The sequence below is a fragment of the Mauremys mutica genome, chromosome 4, assembly GCF_020497125.1.
Source record: "Mauremys mutica isolate MM-2020 ecotype Southern chromosome 4, ASM2049712v1, whole genome shotgun sequence".
Classification (NCBI taxonomy): domain Eukaryota; kingdom Metazoa; phylum Chordata; order Testudines; family Geoemydidae; genus Mauremys; species Mauremys mutica.
This window is the reverse complement of record NC_059075.1, coordinates 93,931,336-93,956,536: the sequence shown is the minus strand read 5'-3', so window position 1 is coordinate 93,956,536 and position 25,201 is coordinate 93,931,336. Positions and strand designations below refer to the sequence as shown.

Sequence of the window (25,201 nt, the reverse complement as noted above, 5' to 3'; positions counted from 1 at the left end):
GCTCCTACATGGAGGTGTGGCCAAGTGACTCTGCACGCTGCCCTGTCCGCAGTTGCTGCCCCTGCAGCTCGCATTGGCCGTAGTTCCCAGCCAACGGGAGCTGTGGGGACAACACTTGGGGCGGGGGCGGCATGTGGAGCCCGCTGGCTGCCCCTACGTGTAGGAGCCAGAGGGGGAACATGCTGCTGCTTCCGGGAGCCGTGCAGAGTGGGGCAAGCCTCCAACCCCGCTCTCTGGCTGGACCAACAGAGTGGGGCAAGCCCTGGACCCTGCTGCCTGGCGGGAGCTTGAAGACTGGATTAAAACTTCTGAAGGGCCAGATGTGGCCCCCAGATCATAGTTTGCCCATCCCTGCTTTACAGCAACAGTAATTACTTAAGGCAGTGGGTATTCCACTATGGAATACTTACGGGTGCCCAAAGGTATTTTGCTAATATACATGTGTATAGCATCTGGGAATGATACTGTGATATTCTGAAAGCATTGCTTTGAAAAAGTAATATGGCCATAGCAGTGAATAATTTTTCTGGAACTGATATGTGATCCTTTGGGTGGAAGTGGTACCAATGCATGTTCTCTTAAGGCAGGGAATCTGGTGCAAGGAAAAGTTGGGAATGTTTTCTGTTAGACACATTCTTTGATGTTCTCAAACAAAGTGTCATAAGATTGTCATACTTCTGTCCATGGCTCGTGGACACTTACGGCATTCTGGCATCATGCATTTCTCCACCTCGGTAGTTTCCGTATTGCACATGGATCCATCAGCTGGAGTCATCTTAATCATTCTATGTCGCTTTTTCATTCCCATTCCACAGCTAGCGCTGCATTCATTCCACTCTGCCCATTCTGTCACGAGGCAACTACTAGGAGCTATTTATAATGTAAAGAGAAAAAAATCACTATCTAAGAAATGGTTCGTTTAGTGCTTTTGTTACTGATTGGATTTTGCAAGGCTAAATGAAATACTTACAACACTCCTCATTTACAATACATTTCTCAGTTTCTTCAGTTGGTACTTTGCACATCGAGCCGTCGTCAGGAAATTGTTTCACATATCTCTCTCTAGATCGCATTCCCATTCCACAGGAAACAGTACAGGGGGACCATGTAATCCATTCAGACATCATGCAAGTGGAACCATCTAAAATACAGAGGAGAATTTCAATTGAGATTGCCATGCCTTTGCCCAATAAATCTCATCTACCAAGAGGTATCTACCCCACCCCCACTCTTTTTAGACTTCCATACTTCTGTTTATCCACTCTATCTCGTTTCTGTCTCCTGTCTCATTCTGCCTTTCCCTTCATTCCTCATTTCACTCCTTCCTTCTTGCTACTCCTCCTTAACCTTCAAACACACACTCAAACAGCCTACTGAATTGCAATAGTGAACACAGAGGACCACATTTTCTAAAGGGACTTCATAATTTTCCACATGGGTGTTCGCAGTTTTGAACACACAAAGACTTATGCATGCACTTTTCTTCAACCATCATCACTTACACCCAGAGATGGGACCATGCAGCTATAATAGAAGGTTGGTCTTCCAAGTTAAAATGCCCTCTCCCCTTCCCCGCATTTTATCCCCTCCACTCTTTCCTGTTTTGTTACCTTCATCACTACAGCCTGGACCCATACATGGCTGAAAATCCTGGGTATCGGGACAAGGCACACTGAGGTCCAGCTGGGCTTTAAGCATTCTCTGCCTCATCCTCTTGCCCTTATCACAAGTGGAGGAGCTGCAGGCTGACCATGGGGACCAGTTTGAGTAAATGCAAGTCTCAGGGGTGTCATCTAAAATCAATAAAAAACAGAACGTGTCAACAATGGGTTAGTCTCCATTTATGCCTCTTCACTTGGTTGGTGACTGCGTGAGATGTTTAACATGATTGGTTCCTTGCTTGCTAATGAAGCATTTCACTGTTTTAAGTTTCACTCAGCTGGCACCTTTGTGTGATGCAGCTCAGAATTCTTCCTTGTGTTAGGATATGAAGAAGTTTGTTTTAATTCGTCCCAGATAGTCACCTGTAGTATACATTTCTAATGATGGGACAACTGTTGCCAAACTTCTGTGGGCACCACGGTGGTTCTATGCAGGCTGCCAGACCAAAGAGGTGCAACATAAAGAATGGAAAACTGCATCACTGTGACTTTCAGTGGGACTTGTGCTTTTAAGTCACTTAAGTGCTTTTGAAAACCCCAATATTGTCATCAGTTCTTTAGGCATTCAAGTAAGAAATGATGCGGAGTGAGTTGTTTTTGTATATTTAATAGTGTACTAATAATGACATAAAGACAGGAAAGATACAGAAGCAGCACTGAAGGATGAAACAAAAAACTCACATAGCAGAATGTAATTAAAAAGTACCTTCTTCTTTCTCTTCTGGAACAAGATCTGCTACAATGTCATCTACATTATCAGGGATGATATTGCATTGTTCTCCCTGCAGAGAAAGAGTGGTAAAGATTTAAATTAGGAAGGTAATGGGAATAAACCGATAGGTGCTGGCGGGATGTAAAACCAGTTGCTAGAAGCTACACAGTAACACAAGCAGGGTTTGTGCTCCAGAACCTCAACAGTTGCAAAGCTACAGATTTGCAGTTATTCACACTTGTATGCAGGGGGCCAGCACAAATCCTATAACTCACTCAATTCCAGTAGGGCTTAAATGCTGCATACACATTGTGCTGGCCTGTTTCATAGTGGGGAATTTCACCTCTAGAGAATTTAAAATATAGGCAAGAAATAGCAACAGGTTACATAGGTTGGGATTTCCAAAAGCGTATGTATACATCTAAGGAAAACCACCTGAAACACTGATATGAAAAGAGAATGGGAAACCTGGCTAGAAAAAACGCACAGAGAAACCTAGGTGTGAGAGTAGAGAGCAAACTAAAATGTCTGCAGTTTCATATTGTGGCAGAAACAATGTGGTTTGGGACTGCATATGCAGAGGCCTTACATCACAAAGAAGTATATTAATGGCACACTGATGGTGGTGGGTTACATACAGAATGCAGTGTACAGTGAGCTTAATAAATGGGGAGGAATTTGAAGCAACATCAGTGATTAAAGATCTGCAGATATGCTTTTGAGGGAAAATAAAAAGGGTCTATGCCCAAACCATACTTAAGGACCTGCAGGTTTGAATCAGTGCTGATATGGTTGTAAATTACAATGAAGACAGGAATATATAACCCATCTGCAAATATCTGTGGTCTAAAAAAGCAGAAAGAGCGGAGATTTGTTTAGGAGGATCTCCTATGGAATAACAGAGACAAATAGGATGAAACTAAACCAAAGGAAAAGTAGTTTGAGTATCAGGAAGCATTTCTTAACACAGGGATCCACAAGGCCATGGAATAAGCCCCCAAGGGAAGTATTGGAAAGTCCATCACTTGAATCATTTAAAAGTTGGCTGGGCAAAGAACTGGAGAACATACTGTAAGGTTTCATTCTGCATTGGCAAGGGACTAGATTATATGACTAACCACATTAGATTTTTCATCTCTAATCTCCATGCTTCTGTGAAAAAGTAGTACTGTAATATGCAGCGCTGGACGTTTCTATCAGCAGGAGGAACAGTAGATTAAAAGGGCTTCAACAGTTTAAAAAATCCATAACGTATTTAAATTTTATTATTTCATTTTTACTGCTGTCTTTTAGAATTTTATATTGCTACCTTTCGTGCAATTCTCTCAATGACAACTCTGGCCACCACTGCTATAGACCCTCCTTCTGGATCATAAAAGGGACTCTGAGGGTGATCAAGGCTCGTTAGTGGTCTTATCTTCTCTTGAGGAATTGTAGGCTTGTTGGGTGACTGCAATCAGAAAGAAACAGATACAAATACAGATTAAAAAGGAATAAAAACGCATATATTTTGAATAATAGAAGTCAACACAATGTAATTCATATACAGAAATTAGAACCGCTTCTGAAATGTTCAATAGGAAAATGCCCCTTTCAACAGACTGCATTCTCCCATAGCAACGAACATCCATTATGCAGCATTTATGTAAATCTGTGGAACTGGAACTTAATAATTCTGTTCATGGTATGTGAGGTACAGTAGCATCCAGGTTACCCTACAGAGCTGTGTTGGCTCTGCTGCAGTAACAGGAGAAAAAGCAGTAAACACTTATTTTTGTCTTTGATGTAAGGCAGTTATTACTATGAATATATATAGGGAGCAGATCTCAAATGAGACCATAATGTTTTTATTTGTAGTCACTTTTCCCTATGGAACTTCCCTTTACGTGTCACAAAGAGAGAGAAAAGAGGAGAGAATGCATCTGTGGATGGAGAGAGATGATACCAAAGTCATCCATAGTGAAACCTCCCTCATGTCAGTGGCTTTACACCAGAGATGAATTTGTCACAGCATGTTTAAAATTACAAGTAAGAAACAAACAACTCAATATTATTTCTTCAGCATATTTCAAAGCTTTGACTTGTTTTTAAGTTTTGTGATCCATAAATGACCCTTAGTAATTATTTCTTTAAAATAGTAGTGGCCAGACTGAGAACCAGAATTTGTCTGGAAATCCCTGGGGAAAAAAGGGCACATTGTGGGAGAGGATTTTTAAAAAAAATTAATTATTTGTTGTTTTCTCTTTGTATAGAAAGCTGGACAAACACTAGGACCCAAGCTAGACAACACATTGTTTAATTGTTTATCTTAGAGACATATTTAAGTTACTGCACTTAAGACAAGTTCAGGACAAATGGTGTGTTATGCTATTCAGGATGCTATTTCTTCTCTTGAAGATTAAGAACAAAATCCTACTCTTACTATTTGGAGCCATTGTGGGGAGAGAAAACATTCTTATGAACCCAATAAATTTAGAACATAAGCATTTCCCCATCCCCTAAATTTTTAGGTTGCAGTTGAGAGAGACCAGGTAGGGTGAGACTATAGGTTTTGAAAGCAAATCCACCATACTTCCTTGCCTCTGACATTTTAAATGCATTACTGTAATTACTGACATCCTATTTTATATTACAATACATTGTAGCCAACAACAGTTGAGGAGAGCAAAAGCTTTCTGAGCTTAAGTTACATTTGAACAGCATGTCAGCTGGTGTAAACAATAGCTTCATTGCGTTCTAGGTACTTTATCTTTTTCTTCCTAACAAATGTCTTTGTTTTTATTATGTCATATACCAGGAGAGGGGGGAGAGGCTTCGTGAGCCTAAAACCTCACTCGAAAAAGTTATGAGACTAAAAACTAGGCAAAAAGTTTCTCTTTTGGAAAACATGCTATATAAATGTGTGGGGGTCTGGGCAAAAGTATTCGGTGCACCAACAGGCATGCCCCATTAAAACCTATTCTGAGTCTCTGCATGCACACTCTCATTAATTGTGGCCATATATATACACACTGAACGCACATTCATAGTTAATATACAAATCAAACCACCATTGATGTCTTCTATTGATCCCTAGCTAGTGTCTGATACACTTTGAAGTTTACCTGACCCTCCTCAGAATGCTTTTCAAGGTCATAACTATTTCAGAACAGTGGTGGTGTCTAATCTCAGAACAAACCAAATGCTTTGCTTTGCACATAATTGTGTTGCATATTTGTCCGGCAGTCTACCTCGAGACACACAAAAACATGGAATAGTTAAAATGGAATGGTGAACGCTTTTTTTTCCCCTTCCTTCTTGGAAGTTTGTTTTATTTTACATCTGAGATCAGTCAAGAGGTCAGCAATAAAAAATTTGTATGTCTGCATATTGCATAAAAACTCTTGTCACTGAAATGGATAGGAACTAGAACAATAGCTAGAGAAGTGGTGGAAAATTTAGTACTGACAACTGTCTTTTATATCAACTTTGTTTTCTGACAAAAACAGAAAAAGCTTGTTAAAAATGTCCACTAGATATAAAAAATGTCAAGTCCAAAATCATTTTTATTAGCAAACATAGTTCTGTTTGGAGCTGGAGAGTAAAACAAGGCATTACTTTAACTGTGAATTCTCAGGGAACATTCAGCAACCTAACCACTTTTGGGGAACTTACAATATTAAATATGAGCTTTATTAGTTACTTGTCTTATGGTAAAGTCCTAACTGAGATTAGGGACCCATTGTGTTAGGAACCATACAAACATTTAGCGAGAGACGTACCTAATAAAAGGCAAGATGAAAAGAACAAGATCTTTAGGTCTTCACCTGTATGCACTGCTTTAATTACAATTTGTTTTGATTCTTTATATTAAATACCACTAGCTTTTATAAATGATCAGTCTATTTTTTGTAATGATGTCTTTTTATACCAGAAGCCCAGGGTTTTGGAGTTAGTGTATTTCATGAATGGTGTCATATTTTACTGTTGGAGGATGAGTTATAGTTAGCAGCCAGGTGGCAGGAGAGGCACATTTTATTTCAGCAACTGATAAGTGAAAGTAATCTGCTGATTGTTTTGCTTTACCACAGAAGACAGAAATCTTCCACTTGATGAATACATTATTTTTGCTTGTTTGTTTTTCAAGACAGATTTACTATATTGCAAACATAACCATACAGGGAACAGTGTAAGAACAGAAGAACTGCAGCTGAAAAATAATTCTGGTGGTATGTGGAAAGGCAGGCCTGTGGAGGCACAAACATAGGAAAAACCAAAAATCTGAACTACATTTTCTTTCTGTGCATTCACTCATGACCATTTAGGTAGCCGTAGTGTCATCACTCCACAACAGGATATATGAGTCAGCCAAAACTTTATTTTTTTTGGTCTTCTGCTATTCTATTCACATATTTCTCAGGAATCATATCTTGTCCACTCACAGAGGTGCATAAGTTCTTGTCCCCAATCATAATTTCTTTGCAAACCTTTGGGATGGTTCTTTATTCTGACCATGTGCCTTCCCCCATGCTGTTGTTTTCTTTATTTCCCCTTTTCCCAAGATTTTTATCTGTTTTCATAGCTACCTGTCTTTGCTACTGAAGCATAAAGCTTTCTAGGAGATGTGGTTGGCTTTTGCTCAGCTTTTGTTGTATGAGTCTATATGTTAGCTCCATACCCCATCTCAAGGATCACACAGATGCTGCAGACCTTTCTCTTATATATCCACAGCTTGATATTTAGTAATTATTTCCTTGCTGGTATGGATTTTGTAACAGTTAAGAAAATAAAAACAACCATAGTGGTTCAGAACAATGGTCCATCTAGCCCAGTATCCGGTGCCACATGCTTCAGAGGGAATGAACAGAACAGGACAATTATCAAGTGATCCATCCTCTGTTGTCCAGTCCCAGCTTCTGGCAGGCAAAGGTTTAAGAATACCCACAGCATGGGGTTGCATCCCTGACCATCTTGGCTATTAGCCATTGACGAGACTATTCTCCATGAAATGATATAATTCTTTTTTGAACCAAGTTATACTTTTGGCCTTCACAACATACCCTGGCAACCAGTTCCACAGATTGGCTGTGTGTTATATGAAGAAGTACTTCCTTATGTTTGTTTATACTTGCTGCCTATTAATTTTATTGCATGACCCCTAGTTCTTTTATTATGTGAAGGGGTAAATAACACTTCCTTAGTCACTTTCTCCAGACCATTCATGAGTTTTATAGTCGTCTATCATATCCTCCCTCAGTCTTTTTTCTAAACTGAACAGTTCCAGTCTTTTTAATCTCTCCTCATATGGAATATTACCCATAATCATTTTTGTTGCCCTTCTCTGTACTTTTTCCAATTCTCATTTTTTTTAGATGGGGTGAACAGAACTGCAAGCAGTATTCCAGGTGTGGGTGTACTATGGATTTATATAGTGGTATTGTGATATTTTCTGTCTTCTTATCTATCCCTTTCCTAATGGCTCCTAATACTGTGTTAGCTTCTTGATTGCCACTTCACATGGAGCAGATGTTTTCAGAGATCTATCGATGATGACTCCAAGATCTCGTTTGAGTGATAGCAGCTAATTCAGACCCCATCATTTTGTATGTATAGTTGGAATTGTTTTCCAACGTGCATTACTTTGAATTTATAAACACTGAGTTTCATCTGCCATTTTATTGCCCAGTCACCAAGTTTTGTGAGATCCCTTTGTAACTCTTCAGTCTGCTTTAGACTTAAATATATTGCGTAATTTTGTATTGTCTGTGAACTTTGCCACCTCAATGTTTACTCCCTTTTCCAGATCATTCCCCAACATATCGTGTTAATCTATGTGTCTGATAATACTGTTTTTTACTATAGTTTCAACCAATTTGCCTGGTACTGAAGTTAGGTTTACCAATCTGTAATTGCCAGGGTCGCCTCTGGAGCCTTTTTAAAAGTTAGGCGTTACATTAGCTATCCTCCAGTTATCTGGTACAGAGGCTGATTTAAGCAGTAAGTGACATAACACAGTTAACAGTTCTGCAGTTTCACATTTGAGTTCCTTCAGAACTCTTGGGTGAATACCATCTGGTCCTGGTGACTTATTGCTACTTAATTTATCAATTTGCTCCAAAATCTTTTGGTTCAGGTGTGTGGATCTTCCTGGTGTCCTCTGCATTGAAGATCGATGCAAATAATTCATTTAGGTTCTCCACAATGACCTTGTCTTCCTTGAGTGCTCCTTTAGTACCTCAATCATCTCAATCAGCCCCGCTGATTGTTTGGTGGGCTTCCTCCAGCCAGGTAATTGCTTTGGTCACCCTATGTTTTACAGTGTCTCAATTTAATTGAGTTAAACTAGCACCCTGGGATTTTGATGGCCCATGGGTTAATATACACACTTCTTGTGACATTGTTGTGCACTGATGACCCTGCTCTCCGAAGAAAAATGAACTTAGGTTACTAAAAATTAGGGATAGATAAGTACTCAATTTCCCAACAAGTATCTAAGAGCTCAGATTTGGGAAATCAGGCACAATAAAAGACAGCAATTGCAACCAATGTCTGTTCCAATTGCCTTTTATTTTCCTATGAAAGGAATGGTTTGCCAAATACTAAGAGGTTTTCACATAGTTGTGGATTATTGGTCTTCATTCTTAACAGCTACATTAATTAAGGTAGAGCTTATGTTTTAAAGCCATTACAAGTATTACAAATACCTCATAGGTAACCCCACTGTCGGTACCAGCATCCCATGGTATCAGATCCTGAACGACTTTCTGAACCCAGCCACAATCCTTGGTACAAAGATCTTCAGCTGACAGGCCTACATTCCAGTCAGGACTGGGGCCTAGCATGGTAAGGAAAGACATCAGGTGACGAGTCCTGTCCACAGAAAATTCAGCAGAGGGAGCAGCTCTCCTGCAAATAAGAAACAGGAAGATAAAGTTACCCGCTTAAGTAAAGTTTGCTATTTGAGCAGCAACGAGATTTGTGCTTTAAATGGAGAAAAATTAGTCAGCTCAGACACAACATATATCTGAAATCTAGAGATAAACAGAGAGATGTGATAGGGTGAAAGCACAATACAACTCGCATACGTGGTATCCTTTTCAGCAGTGAGGCAGCCTTTGTGTATTATATAATGAAACGGCTCTTACTTCATTCAAGGATGTTTACGGTTTATTGTAGCTCAGTGGCTTGGAATGAAGAGTTGTGGCAAGTGTCCTTACTTCACGGTCATGTAACAAAAAAGCCTTGTCAATATGTTCTCATATACCATAACAAACTAAAAACTTCAAGCAACATAGTAGGAAGAACCATGAAGTAATATTCATTTTTGACTGTCAGGATATTTTTAATCAGCAATGCACTGTGGCTTCAATTTAAAAAGTGCCTAGAAGTGCAACTTAAAAAAACAATCATTAGTTAGATTTTCGTGCTCATGTAAGTGAGAGATTAACAGCACTGGCTAGACCCAGAGAATAATGCAGCCAGGCATTGTGCAAGTTTCTGCTAATATACGTCAATGATGATGTGCAAGCACCCCTACTTCTCCAATCCTTGCCAAAGATTCTCTCAAGGAGAGACTGTTAATCATGTGGTGCTTTGTGCTGTAGACCAATAACTATCAAATTCCTATTCAACTGGAAACTAAAACCAAATCTCAGCCAAAATCTCCATCCACATGTAAAACACTAGAATATTAACTCATTTTGTCATCTTTCCTATGAACAGCAACTGCTAGGTTACTTTACAGATCATTAGGGCTGTCAATTGCAGTTAACTGATGCAATTAACTCAAAAAAATTAACTGTGATTAAAAAAATTAATCGCAATTAATCACACTGTTAAACAATAGAACACTAATTGAAATTTATTAAATATTTTAGATGTTTTTCTACATTTTCAAATATATTGATTTATATTAGAACACAGAATACAAAGTGTACAGTGCTCACTTTATATTATTTTTATTACCAATATTTGCACTGTAAAAATGATGAACAAAATAAATAATATTTTCAATTCATCTCATACAAGTACTGTAGTGTAATCTCTTTATTGTGAAAGTGTAACTTACAAATGTAGATTTTTTTATAACATAATTGCACTCAAAAACAAAACAGTGTAAAACTTTAGAGCCTACAAGTCCACTCAGTCCTACTTCTTGTTCAGCCAATTGCTAAGACAAACAAGTTTGTTTACATTTACCAGAGATACTGCTGACTGCTTCTTATTTACAATGTCACCTGAAAGTGAGAACAGGTGTTCTCATGGCATTTTGTAGCCGGCATTGCAAGATATTTATATGCCAGATATGTTAAATATTCATATGTCCATTCATGCTTTGGCCACCATTCCAGGGGACCTGCTTCCATGCTGCTGATGCTCATTAAAAAAAATGCATTAATTAAATTTGTGCCTGAACTCCTTGGGGGAGAATTGTATGTCTCCTGTTCTGTTTTACCTGCATTCTGCCATCTATTTCATGTTATAGCAGTCTTGGATGATGACCCAGCACATGTTCATTTTAAGAACACTTTCACAGCAGATTTGTCAAAATGCAAAGGGTACCAATGTGAGATTTCTAAGGATAGATACAGCACTTGACCCAAGGTTTAAGAATCTGAAGTGCCTTCCAAAATCTGAGAGGGAGGAGGTGTGGAGAATGCTTTCAGATGTCTTAAAAGAGCAACACTCCAATGCGGAAACTACAGAACCCAAACCACCAAAAAAGAAAGTCAACCTGCTGCTAGTGACATCTGACTCAGATAATGAAAATGAACATGCATCGGTCTGCTCTGCTTTGGATCGTTATCGAGCAGAACCCATCATCAGCATGGATGCATGTCTTCTGGAATGGTGGTTGAAGCATAAAGGGACATATGAATCTTTGGCACGTAAATATGTTGCAATACCGGCTACAACAGTGCCATGCAAACGCCTGTTCTCACTTTCAGGTGACATTGTAAACAAGACATGGGCAGCATTATCTCCTGCAAATTGTAACCAAACTTGTTTGTCTGAGCTATTGGCTGAAGTAGGACTAAGTGGACTTGTAGGTTCTAAAATTTTACATTTTTATTTTTGAATGCAGTTATTTTTTATACATAATTCTACATTTGTATGTTCAACTTTCATTATAAAGTGATTGCACTATAGTACTTGTATTAGGTAAATGGAAATGTACTATTTCTCTTGTTTTTTACAGTGCAAATATTTGTAATAAAAATAAATATAAAGTGAGCACTGTACACTTTGTATTCTGTGTTGTAATTGAAATTAATATATTTGAAAATGTAGAAAACATCCAAAAATATTTAAATAAATGGTATTCTATTATTGTTTAACAGTGCGATTAATAGTATGATTAATTGCGCAATTTTTTCTTGCTAGTTACTATGACTGAAATCTGGCAATTCTAGTAAGTGAAAACTCTTTCTGACATCAGTGGGGGGTTCCTTTCATTACATGCTTGAGACCAATGCAGACTCTTAATTTTCTCTCACTCCTATACCAAAGCAATCTCTGTTTTATGGGCATTTGAAGATTATAAGGTATTTTTGCTCTAATTTTTGCTACTCTTCCTCAGCCTGCCTTTCTGTGTCATTGCATTTCTTCCCCAGCCAGTGGGAGTTTACTTTTTCCATTGGTTCCCCCATCACTGAAAAAATGTAGTAACTAATTTGTATATTTCTTCTAAATTTTACCATGGCTCCTAGAACTCCTAGTACATTAAGAATCATAACAGACCAAATACACCTTTCTCAATTACTTTTCTTTAAATATATAAGGTTCAGAACTCAAGTTTCAAACTTGCTTGCCCATGTTAGGGTGCCTACTTCCCCATTTGAGAACCCAATCACACACGGGTGGCCTAACATAAGAAGTGGGCTCCAAAGTTTCTGTACCTCAAGAAAATGAATAGTAATGTGTTTGATTTTGGTTGTTCTTAGTCCTGAGCCCATAGAGCTGTTCATATGCTGTTGTTTTACGGTATAAAGTGTTTATTGGATTTTCTTATACACCCCAAATAGAAAACTTTCCAACTGTTTGGTGAAATATCCAAGTGTTTTATTAAGGGGTGGATTCATATGACCTGACTCTTGTTAGGTAGCGCTCCAGATTGACTTGTCTTTTAAGGTACTATTCAATATGAGGGAATGTATCACAATCTGGTCTGAATCAAATATTTCTTATAAAACATACCTGTAAGTCATACGGGAGTGATCACACAATTTGCCAATTGCCATGGAAAACTAATGAATGTTACCTGCGTATCAGAAACACCTCAATTTTCCCTATCAGAATTACGGTGAATACTGAGATAATTGAGGTAATCCTATCTACTGCATTTATCTGGGGCAAAATTCAACAGTTTTAAAGGCAAGCACTATACAGTATAAATAATGAATATATGGCCATTTTGTGCACAGTTACAATATGAAACTTGTCATCTTGTCTTTGGCTTTCTTTCATTTCAGATCCTGATGGAGGCATTCACTCACATACCCTTCAGACTCAGACAACAATGAGAAGTAGACTCTGTCTACTGATTGAAGACAGATGATTAGAAATCCACAACAAAGGATATTTTAGACACATTTTGATGGAAACCTTTTGTAAATTGCTGTTCCCTGTTATAAGTTCATGGCAGTAGAGTTGGATCTTTGTTTGAAACCACTGTTAGAAAAGTAAATATTAATCATGTTCTCAGAATAATATAAAATCAATCAACTGCACATGAGACTTACTAAATCAACATTGAACCTGTTTATAAGTCTTTGTGAACACTTTGCTAGGAAGATATTTGCTCTTTTTGTATAGATTTCTGTTATTTCATACTACTGTGTAATATTGTTTAATAATAATATTTAGCACTTCATCTTCAAAGCCCTTTACAAACATTAATTATGCCTCAGCTTCCCTGGGCAATGGTGTATACCTTGGAGGATTAGTATCAAAGAACAGGAATTGTGAAAATGACGTAAAATGAAGAATCTAGCTAGCTGCTACTGTATGTGGAAAACTCTGCAAGATCTGGAAGGCTAATGATATTTAGATAAAAAGCAAAAAAAAAATCAATGGGGATGAGACAACTGTCATGCCTACACTTCTGAACAGGCTGGAATGCTGGAATATGAGGAAATACAATGAACAGAAGATTTCAACTGAAGACATGAACTGGCTGAGGAGAATACTGATTGTTTCAAGATAGCAGAAAATAAAAAATGAAGTGATAATGTAACACACACACCGCCTGGGTGTGGTGCTCTGTCCCATCTAGTGGCACCGAGACCACTTAGAGATTAATGAGTCTGCTCTACAGCCTTAGCTAAGAGCCATATGGCTTTTAGCTCATGCAGTAGAGGCTCATTCACTAAGTTTCAGAGGCCCCAGGTTCGATTCGGCCGCTGATAACTGGGGTTTGTCAGTGTTACAATAAGAAAATGGCTTGGGCAAGAAATAATGCTAATACAGAAGATTCAAGAAAGATGACTATGATGGCTTGGACATGCAAGAATGGACTTGGAAGGATACCATACCTGGTGATAAGGCTCTAGTAATGGAGGAAAACTGTAGAGGTGTTGGATAGACACGGTGAAAAATGACAGAACAAAAAGGTATAAAGTTTAAAAAACCACGAAGAAAGTGGTGAACAGACTTCATTTGTCCCATTATCACTGTTGAGAGAATAGACAGGAATCGTAGTAGTAGGTAAGTAGCTATTGTACCCATTTTACAGGCAAAGAGGTTGGTGCCTTTCACCACCATACTTTTCAGGAAACATCTGATAAATTCCATTGTACAATATTATGTAAGGTTGGTTGATCATTTCTTATTTGCTTTTATACGCACACTGTGGTGCTAAATCCTTCGCTGATATTCTTGTACTTCATTGCACAGGATGTAAGTCCTCCATATTAGAGCTAGGCATTTCTTTTTTTGACAAATAGCTTATTCACAAAAAATGCAATTTTGGGTTGACTGAAACTATTAGTGAGTTCAAGTCAAATTCAACAAATTGTTTTTGCTGGAAAAAAATGGAAAACAAAATTTCCAAAAAAGTCAACAAGTTTTGCCTTTTTGTTTTGAAACAAATCTTTTTGAAATTTAGCTAGAGTCAACTAAACAAACAAACAAACAAAGGGTAAAACCACTTCTCAAAGCAAAACAAACTTGTTTGGGGTCGAACAAAATGTTAGGCCTCAAATATTTTGTTTTCCTGTTTGGCCACTAAACTGAAAAATCACTTATTTGCCCAGCTCTACTGCATAGTCCAATGTCAATTACCACAATGTGTCTGCTCAGAATGTAAACCAGTGCAGAATCTGGCCCACATTGTGTATGAGACTATGAGACATGACTAAGCAAACTACCATGATAGGTCATACTATAGCTGACAGTTATTTTCTGAACGGTCTGGTGGTGAGGGAAGTCCTAGGTTTTAATCCTGCCTGTACCACTGATTTGTTGCATTGCATTGGGTAAATCACTGTAAATGACTGTTATCCATAGAACAATTTAGCCCTATAACAAAGAGACACTTTTTCTGTCCCTTTGATTTAATTCTAGGCAGTATAACGTAATAACACATTGATATATTGCACTAATATGAATGTTGTACACAAAACCACACCCACAAATTATTGCAGTGACTACTCTATCCGAAGAGTATAGAACATGGCTCCCTACAGAGACCATGGGGTATGTCCGACCATTTGGCTGGAGGAACTTACTCAAGGAGATTCATACACTTTAAAGCCAGTGTCTCAATGAAAGACAATGCATCTAGTCTGAGCTCCTGTAGCATAAGGGTATGCACTGATAGAAGTACAGAAAATGCTCTTGAAGACATATGACACATGGGAACTAGAAATGAGGCCAAATCAAAACACTTGCACTTTTGGAAAGTTTTGCTCCAGATCCAAATTTCATGACATGCCCCATTATCAATGGATCAAGCCAAACCCCTAGATATGAACACCAGACACTGGGACACAACAGTTCCTGATCTGAACTTTAGGGCTAAAGGCCTCCCTTTGATAACACATTAGCTTGGACATTTTAAAAGTTTATCATCTGAGGTGCAGAATTAAAATTATTTGTGGAGCTTGTTCCTCCCTACCACTGCCTAATTTTGTCATGGATACTTATAACTAGTAGTAGAATATTCATTGCAAATTTGGACCATATTTTAATAATGTTGCCAAAGTATTCAACATTCGTACACTATTTCTAGAGAAACTGTCATTCAGAAGGTGAGGCAGGCTACTCCAAGACATGGGTCATGATCACTGCCTATGTGTAAGTGGGGGTAATGTCTCATCTTTCTAAAGTGGAAAGTTTTAAAACTTCCTAGTGACCACAAAAATAAAGATTTTATAATACTGACTAGAAACCAAGTCCTTCCCATCCACAGCATTACCAAAACATCTGAAGCATTTTATTATAGTGCTAATTATTTACTGCACTAAAGCACACAAGCTGGAAAAACCAAATGTTAGCTGGAAAAGATCTACAAGAACCTAGTTCATATGGGAGCAAGGGTAGGACTGCTGTCTGCTTTCTAGTGCGTTGGTCCTTCTAGTTTTAATTTTTTATGCAATGAGAATTCCATTACTTCCCTTGGATGGTTGTCTCACCTTTAAAAAGATCTCATCATTTAGAAGATTTTCCTGATGGTCACCCTTAATTTACTTTATTTCACTTCACTTATGAATGTAGTCAGATGTGCCTCCATGTCTCCAGAAGTGAAAAGCCAACACAATAATTCACTTCACGCATTTCTAAACTCTCATCCTTACACTTCATGGGTCTGGCATTGTTATTCTTCGACGGATGATGAAATCACTGAAAGAAGATCTTAGTACAGTAACTCCTCACTTAAAGTCGTCTCGGTTAACGTTGTTTTGTTGTTACATTGCCGATCAACTAGGGAACATGCTCATTGGCAATGCTCCATTTTAACGTTGTTTGGGAACTGCTTGCTTTGTCCACTGCTGGCAGGAAGAGCAGCTCGATGCAGCTAGCTGGTGAAGGCTTGTAACCAGGGTGGACCGGTAGCCCCCCTATCAGCTCCCTGCTCCCTGAAGTTCCCTGTGCTGCAGCTGCCCAGCATGTTCAGCTGTCCCTCCCCTCACTTCCATGTGCTGCTCCTGCCCTCTGCCTTGGAGCTGCTCCCAGAGACTGCGGCTTGCTCTGCAGGAGGGGAAAGGGGGGATGCTAATGTCAGGGTGTCCCCCTTCCCCCTGCTCCTGCACCCTGCTTACCCCTTCTCCATATAGACCCAGGAGGGGACGTGGAGGGAGAGAGACAGAGAGAGAGCGCGCGCTTGGGACAGCAGCTGCTGTCTCAACTTCCTGATCCACTTAAAAAGGCAATGCACTTAAGAGTGGGTCAGCTTACTTAAAGGGGTAGTGTGCATCGCTCTCTCTCTCTCCCACACACAAGGTGTGTGTCTGTCTCTGTTGGCTATGCTGTCTCCCCTCCCTCGTGTTCATGCTGCCTTGTGTGAGAGGCTACATTAACAATAATGTGTTAACCCTTGAGGGCTCAGCTGAGTGCTAGTTCATCATTTAGCAACAAGGCATTCCCTGGGAAATATCCCTCCCTTTTCCACCCTCTAACTTCACCACCTCAACCAAGCTTCACAATCATCATAGCTGTGAACAGTATTAAATTGTTTGTTTAAAACATATACTGTGTGTATATATCTACAGGTTTTTTTTGTCTGGTGAAAAAAAATTCTCTGGAACCTAACCCCCCCATTTACAGTAATTCTTATGGGGAAATTGGAGTCACTTAACATCGTTTCGCTTAAAGTTGCATTTTTCAGGAACATGACTATAACGTTAAGCGGGGAATTACTGTAATATAATGTAAATAAATCATTTCACAATAAGACTCTACCATAGTTTTAACACTAAACCATCTCTGTTAATTATGTGTTCTGAATGAAGCAGATGGAACCAAAATGGTGTAAGCCAGGGTGTAAATGAGCTCTCCCCTGCCATCTATTGATGTGCTGAAGGAAAAGGATACGCTATATTTGCATAAACACATTTACTTTGCCTAGGTGACCAATTTTGGCTGTTTGAGATTAAAATTCACTTTACTCTTGAATGTAAGAGTAGTGAAATGTTATCCTCATTGTATGTCTTTAAGGGGGTCACCCTAAATGAAAACTTACTCGCTAAGCCAGGGGTAGTAATGCAACATCCAAGTGAAAGTCAGGGGGGGGTGGGGACAGGTGTTCTTACCTTGGATGCTGTTGAAAGAGTTCTATATACAATTTGACCCTCCTGCGCTGGTCAGACCCAGTTAAGTGTCCTTGGTTCTGCTCAGTGATTAGAGCTGAAACCACTGATGAGCAGGTCTAGGACATGGGGACGGTGTCACAGTGCAGAGAATGCAGCAGAAGTGAGGTTCCTTATTACCTAATGAAATCACTAAGAGGTGAAAACACTAAGAATTGGACTAAGTAGTGGAACCTCAGAACATGGCATCACAGTTAGAAGCAGAGGCGGCACAGAAGTTGGTGAACAGCAGCGAAGGTGACAGCAGCAAAAATAGCAGCAGCAAAGGCAGTAGCAAGTTACAAGTGATGGCAGAGAACCCCTGACAGCGGAAGCAGCAGAGTAATTGCTTGAGTTCCCCTTTGGGGTCATCTGTTGCTGTTTCACAATGCAAGGTGGGAAAGTGAGACAAAGGATTACTGTCCAAGATAACTGTTTACTTATGGTTTGTCTCCTTTGGAATCATTGTTGTGTTTTCCCAAATTAATGCAGAGTTCCTGCTCCCTTTTATTAAAAGTTTTCTTTTGTTATACTGACACTCCAATGGAAAATTGCACTTACTGCTATCAGGGGCAGCTCTAGACATTTTGCCGCCCCAAGCACGGCAGCATGCCGCGGGAGGCGCTCTGCCAGTCGCCAGTCCCGCAGCTCCAGTGGACCTCCCGCAGGCGTGCCTGCAGAGGGTCCACTGGTCCTGTGGCTCCACCGAAGCTGCGGGACCAGCAGACCCTCCGTAGGCATGCCTGCGGGAAGTCCACCGGAGCCGCGGGACCAGCGGACCCTCCGCAGGCATGCCGCCAAAGGCTGGCTGGCTGCTGCCCTCCCGGCGACCGGCAGAGCGCCCCCCGCAGCATGCCGCCCCAAGCACGCGCTTGGCGTGCTGGGGCCTGGAGCCGCCCCTGACTGCTATGTGTACTAGCATTTACAGGGACACTAATGAGAGCTTGGTGAGAGGAAATGATTTTGAGTGTGGAGGAATCATGAATACTGGACGGAAATATTGAAAAACAATATTATACAGGACAAAACCTGCTACACCAAAGGTATATTTTTGATAGTTGGTCTTGTTTTCTTACTCTATTAGAATATGAAGGAAACAAGAGGATGAGTAGGGAACTGACGTCTTTGGGACTGAGCGGGTATGACTTTGCTGACCGCAAACACAAGAAAAAGGCGGAGCTAATGTCAACAGCTTTTACTTACAGTCTTGTTATTTATTGAATGCTGACAGTGTGCTCAAAGATGTACTAAACACAGATGGTGATACACCCCCTGCCTCAGGGACTTGAGAATCTAAAATAATATTACCTTTCATCTAAGCATTATGAGCAAAGTCAAAAGTGTGTCAGTTGCTTTTGCTGCAGCACTGGAAAGAAACTTGACAGTCTTAAGAAACTTTAGTGATGTTGAGGTGATTATGGTTCCTTGATAAATGTCACAGCCTCCATTTTGGTTGTGGCTAAAGAATGATGCCAGTGTGAGTAAGTGGGAGGGTAGAATGGGAAGGGGAGAACAAGACGTGTAAGATTGTTATGATAGTTATTAAATTGGAAAGGACTTCCAGCTCAGGTGGCAGAGTCAAATACTATCTGGGGAAAACTGGTTGAGTCTATGGAATGTAATCAGCTAAAAGGGGTATTTGGCAGTTTTGTAATTTGTAATAGCTGGCGCCTCTACCTCTCTAGGGTTATTGACAGGGCTGGATTAAGGCATCAGCATTCAGACCCTGTTCCTAGGGCCCAGCTCCTAGAGTCACATGACTACATCAGACTCTGAGATTTAATTTAAACAAAAGGTAAATTCCGAGCCCTGACAGATATGAAGAAAAACTTAAAAACATGATTTGAGTGTAACTGATGCAGAGATATCTACCTGAGTGTGCAGAGAGCCTGAAATAATAGTTGTGAGATATGAACTGCACCATGCATTTCTATGGGGAATTAACTCCAAGACCCATTATTTTGGGATGCTCAATCAACACCACCTTAGCAGAGGTCTGTGGGTGTGTCAGGAGCAGAAGAGTACAGTGAGCCCAGCCCTTTCTCTCCACAGCTAGATACACTAGCAGTCAGGCTGTAAGTACTGGGAGACAGCCCTGCTCCCCTCCCTGCTGAGTCGGAGGCAAAGGGGCCTCTGCTGCCACTCCTGAATGGGGAGTAAGGGGTCCCATTCCCCTGCCCCTCACCCTGTCACTGGCACTCCAAGTGGTGAACAGGGCTGCCTAGAGGATTCAGGGGGCCTGGGGCAAAGCAATTTTGGGGGCCCCTTCCATAAAAAAAGTTGCAATACTATAGAATCCTATATTCTTGTGGGGGCCCCTGTGGGGCCCGGGACCTGAGGTAAATCACCACACTTCCCCCATCCCGGGCAGCCCTGGTGGTGAGGTGTAAACCTCATGGCGTGCCTTCATTGGCAGAGGGAATTTTTTGCTACTCAGAAAAATTTCCCCACTTCCTCAGCATGGATATTTGAGTGTATTTCTGTGGGTTTGGTGTGTTTTCTCCCTTCTCTGACACATTTTTGAAAAAGTTTTACAGTTTACAATATAACTTTTTAACATATGGTAGTTACAGGATGTAATGACAGTAGTGTCAAACCGATTCTAAGCATGAAGGGCTCATGGACTGTTCTGGTTTTACACAACTAGGAAACTATGTGCATCATGTCAGACAACTCACCAAAAAGAACTACCTCAGAAACACGGATAAGATACTTGAATGTGAGCGCCCAATGGCAACTTACAAGTCCCTTTTACAGCACAGACTGAAACACAACACTGAAGAAACTGCTTAGATATCCCCTAGGAAAAGAACTTGAGCAGTGCTAAATAAATCAAAGTGTCAACTCTAGTAATGCAGTTACTAGGAGACTGCACATCTAGAAGTCCTAGGCTGATTGTGACTCTTCACACAATATGTAACAGCTTCTTGGGAATCAGTTAGCAATACATTAGCAGTCCTCAGTAGATACTTTCTTCTGTGTCTCTTGGCAGCACACCAGCAAGCTAAAGGTGAAAGGGTCCTCCTTACCCCATGACCTATCCATGGAGCTATCCAGTACTTGGACTAAACTATTTGTAAGAAGTTTGCCTCCAGTATCCCTTGGATTGGAATTTAGAGAGCGATTAAATCCGGTGAATCATGGTATCCAGTATAAAAGCATGGCAGTAGCTACAGAAACATCACTTTGTGCTAATACATCAATATAGACACTCTGCCATTCTTCTGTAGGTGGCATGTGGGGGGAATTAGCTGATCATGAGACAAGGAAAACTGGATGTCCACTGGACACTATAAAAGAATTACCCGTTATACTAGAGGCACAGTCAACAAAACAGGCATCTTTGTATTCAAATACTCTTGTTTCTTCAGGAGGACAGCCCCCAAGTGACTGATTGAAAGGAGGTGTTTATTCAGAGTGGTGGTTGATTTTTCACTAACACAAATGCCACTGTGTGAATGGAAGCACATCTCACATATTGCTGTTCTTGAACTGCTAGCTCTATGGTTCCCAGCAGCACCTACACTATATCAGTTTTTATTGACTAAAACTTAAAGAGCATGACATCCTGGAATCACGTACCAGGAAAAAAAACCCCTCTTCATGAGAAGAAAGGAAATGAAGCAAATGAACAAGGGCTGGAATTGAGTGTGAAACACTGATCCTAATAGGGTGACCAGATTTTTTTTTTTTTGCTCTGCCGCCATTTTTTTTGGTCTGCCCCGCCCCCCCCGCGGATCCTAAAACCCAGCAGCAGACAGAACAAATAAGGCAGCATATTAGGACAAGAGTTCAGAAAACCATGTAGAAGAAGAGAAGCATCAAAAGGAAAAACACAGCATTTTATCAGCAGATACTGACACAACATCAAGATAGCATTTCATAGTCACAGCCTGCTTGGAGAATGCATTTAAGCAGAGCTTCAGAAGTTTCCAAAGCAGGTGAACCTTTAACCTGCTGAATAATTTGAACAGGGATGTGCCCCAGAAGACTCAGCAAAAGTAAACAATTAGAAAAAGGTGAACATGGAGTCAATGAAATATGACTGACACCCATATAAAGAGGAAGAAAAGTATTTAATGCTAAGCTGTTATCAACATTGTCTCCCACAGGCCCAACTCAAAGGAGGTAACAGTAAGGCTTTGGCAATTTTGTTTCATAGTAAAGGTTATAAAATAAGGCTGCACAAACTCTTGGTCGCTTACCTTTCAGGCTTCCAAAAGAGGTTGATAAAAACATTGACACTCAAAAACATTGGACTTCAACTAGCTGAGAGAATTGGCTATACAATTGAGTGTGTGACCCTCTCCTTAACATTAGCATAAAAAGAAATCCAGGGGCAGCTCTAGGTATTTTGCCGCCCCAAGCACGGCAAGCAGGCTGCCTTCGTCGGCTTGCTTGTGGGAGGTCCCTGGTCCCGCGCGGCAACCGGCAGAGCGCCCCACCCGTGGCTTGCCACCCCAAGCATGCGCTTGGCATGCTGGTGCCTGGAGCCGCCCCTGCAGAAATCTGTTCTGAAATGAAGGCTTTGACTGTTTTTAACAACCACACAAAATGAGGGACAGATTCTGCCACTACTACACTGAGTAACACCTCAGTCTGCAAATAGTCCCAAAGAAGTCAACTCAGTATAAGGAAGCACTGAATTGTGCCCAAACTTTTGGTTTCACATTTTGAAGTATAATAGTGCAGGGGTTCTCACCCTTTTTCCTTCTGAGGCCCCTCCAACATGCTATAAAACTCTATGGCCCAGCTGTGCCACAACAACTGCTTTTCTGCATCTAAAAGCCAGGGCTGGCATTAGGGGGTAGCAAGCAGGGCAATTGCCTTTGGCCCCAGTGCACAATGGGCACCGCAAAACTAAGTTGCTCAAGCTTCAGCTCCCAGGCATGGGAGGTGCTGCCGCACCTACAGTGGCGCACCCATACGGACACTACTCGAAGAAGAACTGTGACTCACCTGTATATATATTTTACCTGCTTTAATCTCTCAATACTCTCATTTCCTTTTCTTAGTTAATAAACCTGTAGTTAATTTACTATAGAATTGGCTGCCAGCATTGTCTTTGGTGTAAGATCTAGAGTACCAACTGATCTGGGGTAAATAACTGCTATCTTGGGACTCGGAGCAACCTGATGTGGTGTGATTTTGATTGAAGTGACCTTTTAGCACAAAGTCCAGTTTGTCTGGGTGGCAAGATAGACTGGTGAGTCAATGGGGACTTGTCTGTGACGTTCTGGTAAGACTGGTACGGTGATCCAGGAGTTCACATTTGTTATTGGCTTGGAGAACTCTAATTATAGAACACAGCATCAGTTTGAGGTGTCTGCCCTGTTTTCTGACAGTCTGCCCTGAGGAGGGCACTCACAGCTGAGTCACTCCAGACAGTGTGACACCTCTTGTTTATATTGGTGAGTGGATACTCACATGAGTATCCCACTGAAACCAGTGTGACAATTTGTGTGACTATTTGGTCCCCGCCTCCCAGTGTAAGAAAGAGGCTCAGAATCTGGCACAATAATTTTGGGGGTTGTCGTTAGTCTTTATAATCACTATTAAATTTAACCTGATGGGTCAGCCTTGATTCTGCCAAAATGAATACTGCATGCTACATATTGAATGTAGAACCACACTTTCATTCCTCTTTACATTTCTCTAAAGGTCCAGATTCTCTAGTCTGTTAAGTTCACTTCGCACCATGAAGAAGTGGGGCTGAAAGCTTGTATACCCTTTCTAGTTAGGGCCAGACAAGCCTCCAACAATCATTCTGTTTAAATGCTAATATCCTGAGGAGAACATTCCTAATAAAGACCTGTATTGTAAGGACCTTAACTTTGCCTATTTTGCTTTCATTCTTTATCGACTTATTTTCCACAATATTGGGTATTTTAGGTTACAATAGCATCTCTCAAAACACAAGGCAAACATATTTATTGCTTAGTCAAAATATTTTTTGTCAATTTGATTTAACCTGAATATTCAAAATTGCTGAAGAGTGTTCCTTTAGCCAGGAATGTTGAAGGGACTGCTGCAATATCTACAATGCAGGATTTATTTGGAGCTACCACAAAAGTTCTCTCAGCATTTAGAACTCCTTCTCATCTGAGGAACAATCACTTTTATAAATAGCTAAAACCTTGCAATTATATTTTATATTCTCCTGTTCCCTGTGTAATCTCTGAGGATGTCAGGCATCTCACTACCTTTATTAAGGCTATAAACACTTCACCTCATTCCGCATCTAATATTTACAAAAGGCTCTTGCAGCATCTACCCTGCACAAGCTTTTTTTTTTTTTTTTAAAAAACTGTCTGAGAATAGAGTCTAGAGACGAAACATAATTTAGGTGTTAAATTAAAAACCATTTAGCGAACGGTAGAATACCAAAATTTTGCACAAATAAATATTGTGTAAATGTTCCAGTTTGGTATTAAATTAAAAAAAGCAAGATCTGGAAGTGTTTTCTTGCTCCAGTTACCTAGTGATTATTTAAAAAAAGTGTCATGAGGTAGAATTATTAATAAGGTATATAAACATATGATAATATATACAGTATCATTCAGAAAACTGTAAATGGAAATTATTTTGGCCCAAGGAAAGACAACAGATGGTTAGGAAATAATCATACAATAGTAACTACTGATAGGAGGAATATACAAAGAAAAAGACAGAATTATATGATTAAAATTAGATTTTAATTGGATGGTCATTAATTTCCACAAAGAATTTGAATAAAGTTCTTTTATAGTGACTGTTCCTGGTTTGGTTAGGGCTTTTCTTTGTTTCCTTGCACTTCTGCCCACAATTAAATCTTGTTTTTAGTGTTCAAATGTGTCAATGTAAGTTTTGCATAGCTACTTTTGAATTTTAAATAAAAATTGAGTGATTGGATGTGGAACTGACTTATGTGCTTGCTGTGACAAAAATGATTGATAGGATTGTTTTCTCTCCCAACAAACACACACACACATTCTTCCTCAATCTTCTGAGACTGAATAACGCCTTTGTTGCTGTGGGTGTTGGACCATCTGTCAAACAATTACACTTCATAACTCTCAGTAAATTGCACAACACTTACGACACAAATTCCCTGTATGACTATGATGAACGGTTTTGTGATTAAGGTCTAATCCAGTGGTTCTCAAACTTCTGGGGCTCATGATCCTTTTGTAAATGTTTATGGCCTGTTGTGACCTGGTAAATAGTCTGGTGGTGCAGGCCCTGAGGTAGAACCGTAACTAGGCATTTTAGTATCCAGGGCGTGCAAGCATATTTGCTCCCCCTTCCAGAGGCAACATTGCGGGGGGGTACACATGGCGTCATGTGCCCCCACATTTTTTGGTTGTGTCCCCCCCCACTCAGACAGGATGAGTGGCCCACTGAGGTCAGTCAAGGGAAGGAGGTGACACTCCCTCCTCAACCCCTGTCCTGCTGGGCTGGCCCGAGCTGCCTGGCATCGCTGGCCCGAGCCACCCCAGGAGCTCTGCACCCTGGGTGGCTGTCCTGCTTGCCTCCTCCTGGTTACAGCCCTGCCCTGGGTTGGTTTCAGTCAGATCATGCCC

At 40.3% G+C, this 25,201-nt stretch overlaps 1 protein-coding gene across 1 annotated transcript in view; it reads right to left on the bottom strand.

Annotated features, from left to right (window-relative positions):
• SPON1 (spondin 1) overlaps positions 1-25,201 on the bottom strand; it is a 337,162-nt gene that overhangs the window by 5,022 nt on the left and 306,939 nt on the right. The window contains exons 8-13 of the mRNA XM_045015301.1: positions 9,057-9,258; positions 3,683-3,823; positions 2,368-2,443; positions 1,611-1,793; positions 971-1,141; positions 703-870 (exon numbers count right to left, since the gene is read on the bottom strand). Of these exons, the coding sequence (XP_044871236.1) occupies positions 703-870; positions 971-1,141; positions 1,611-1,793; positions 2,368-2,443; positions 3,683-3,823; positions 9,057-9,258 (941 nt within the window). The remainder of the gene's footprint in view (positions 1-702; positions 871-970; positions 1,142-1,610; positions 1,794-2,367; positions 2,444-3,682; positions 3,824-9,056; positions 9,259-25,201) is intronic.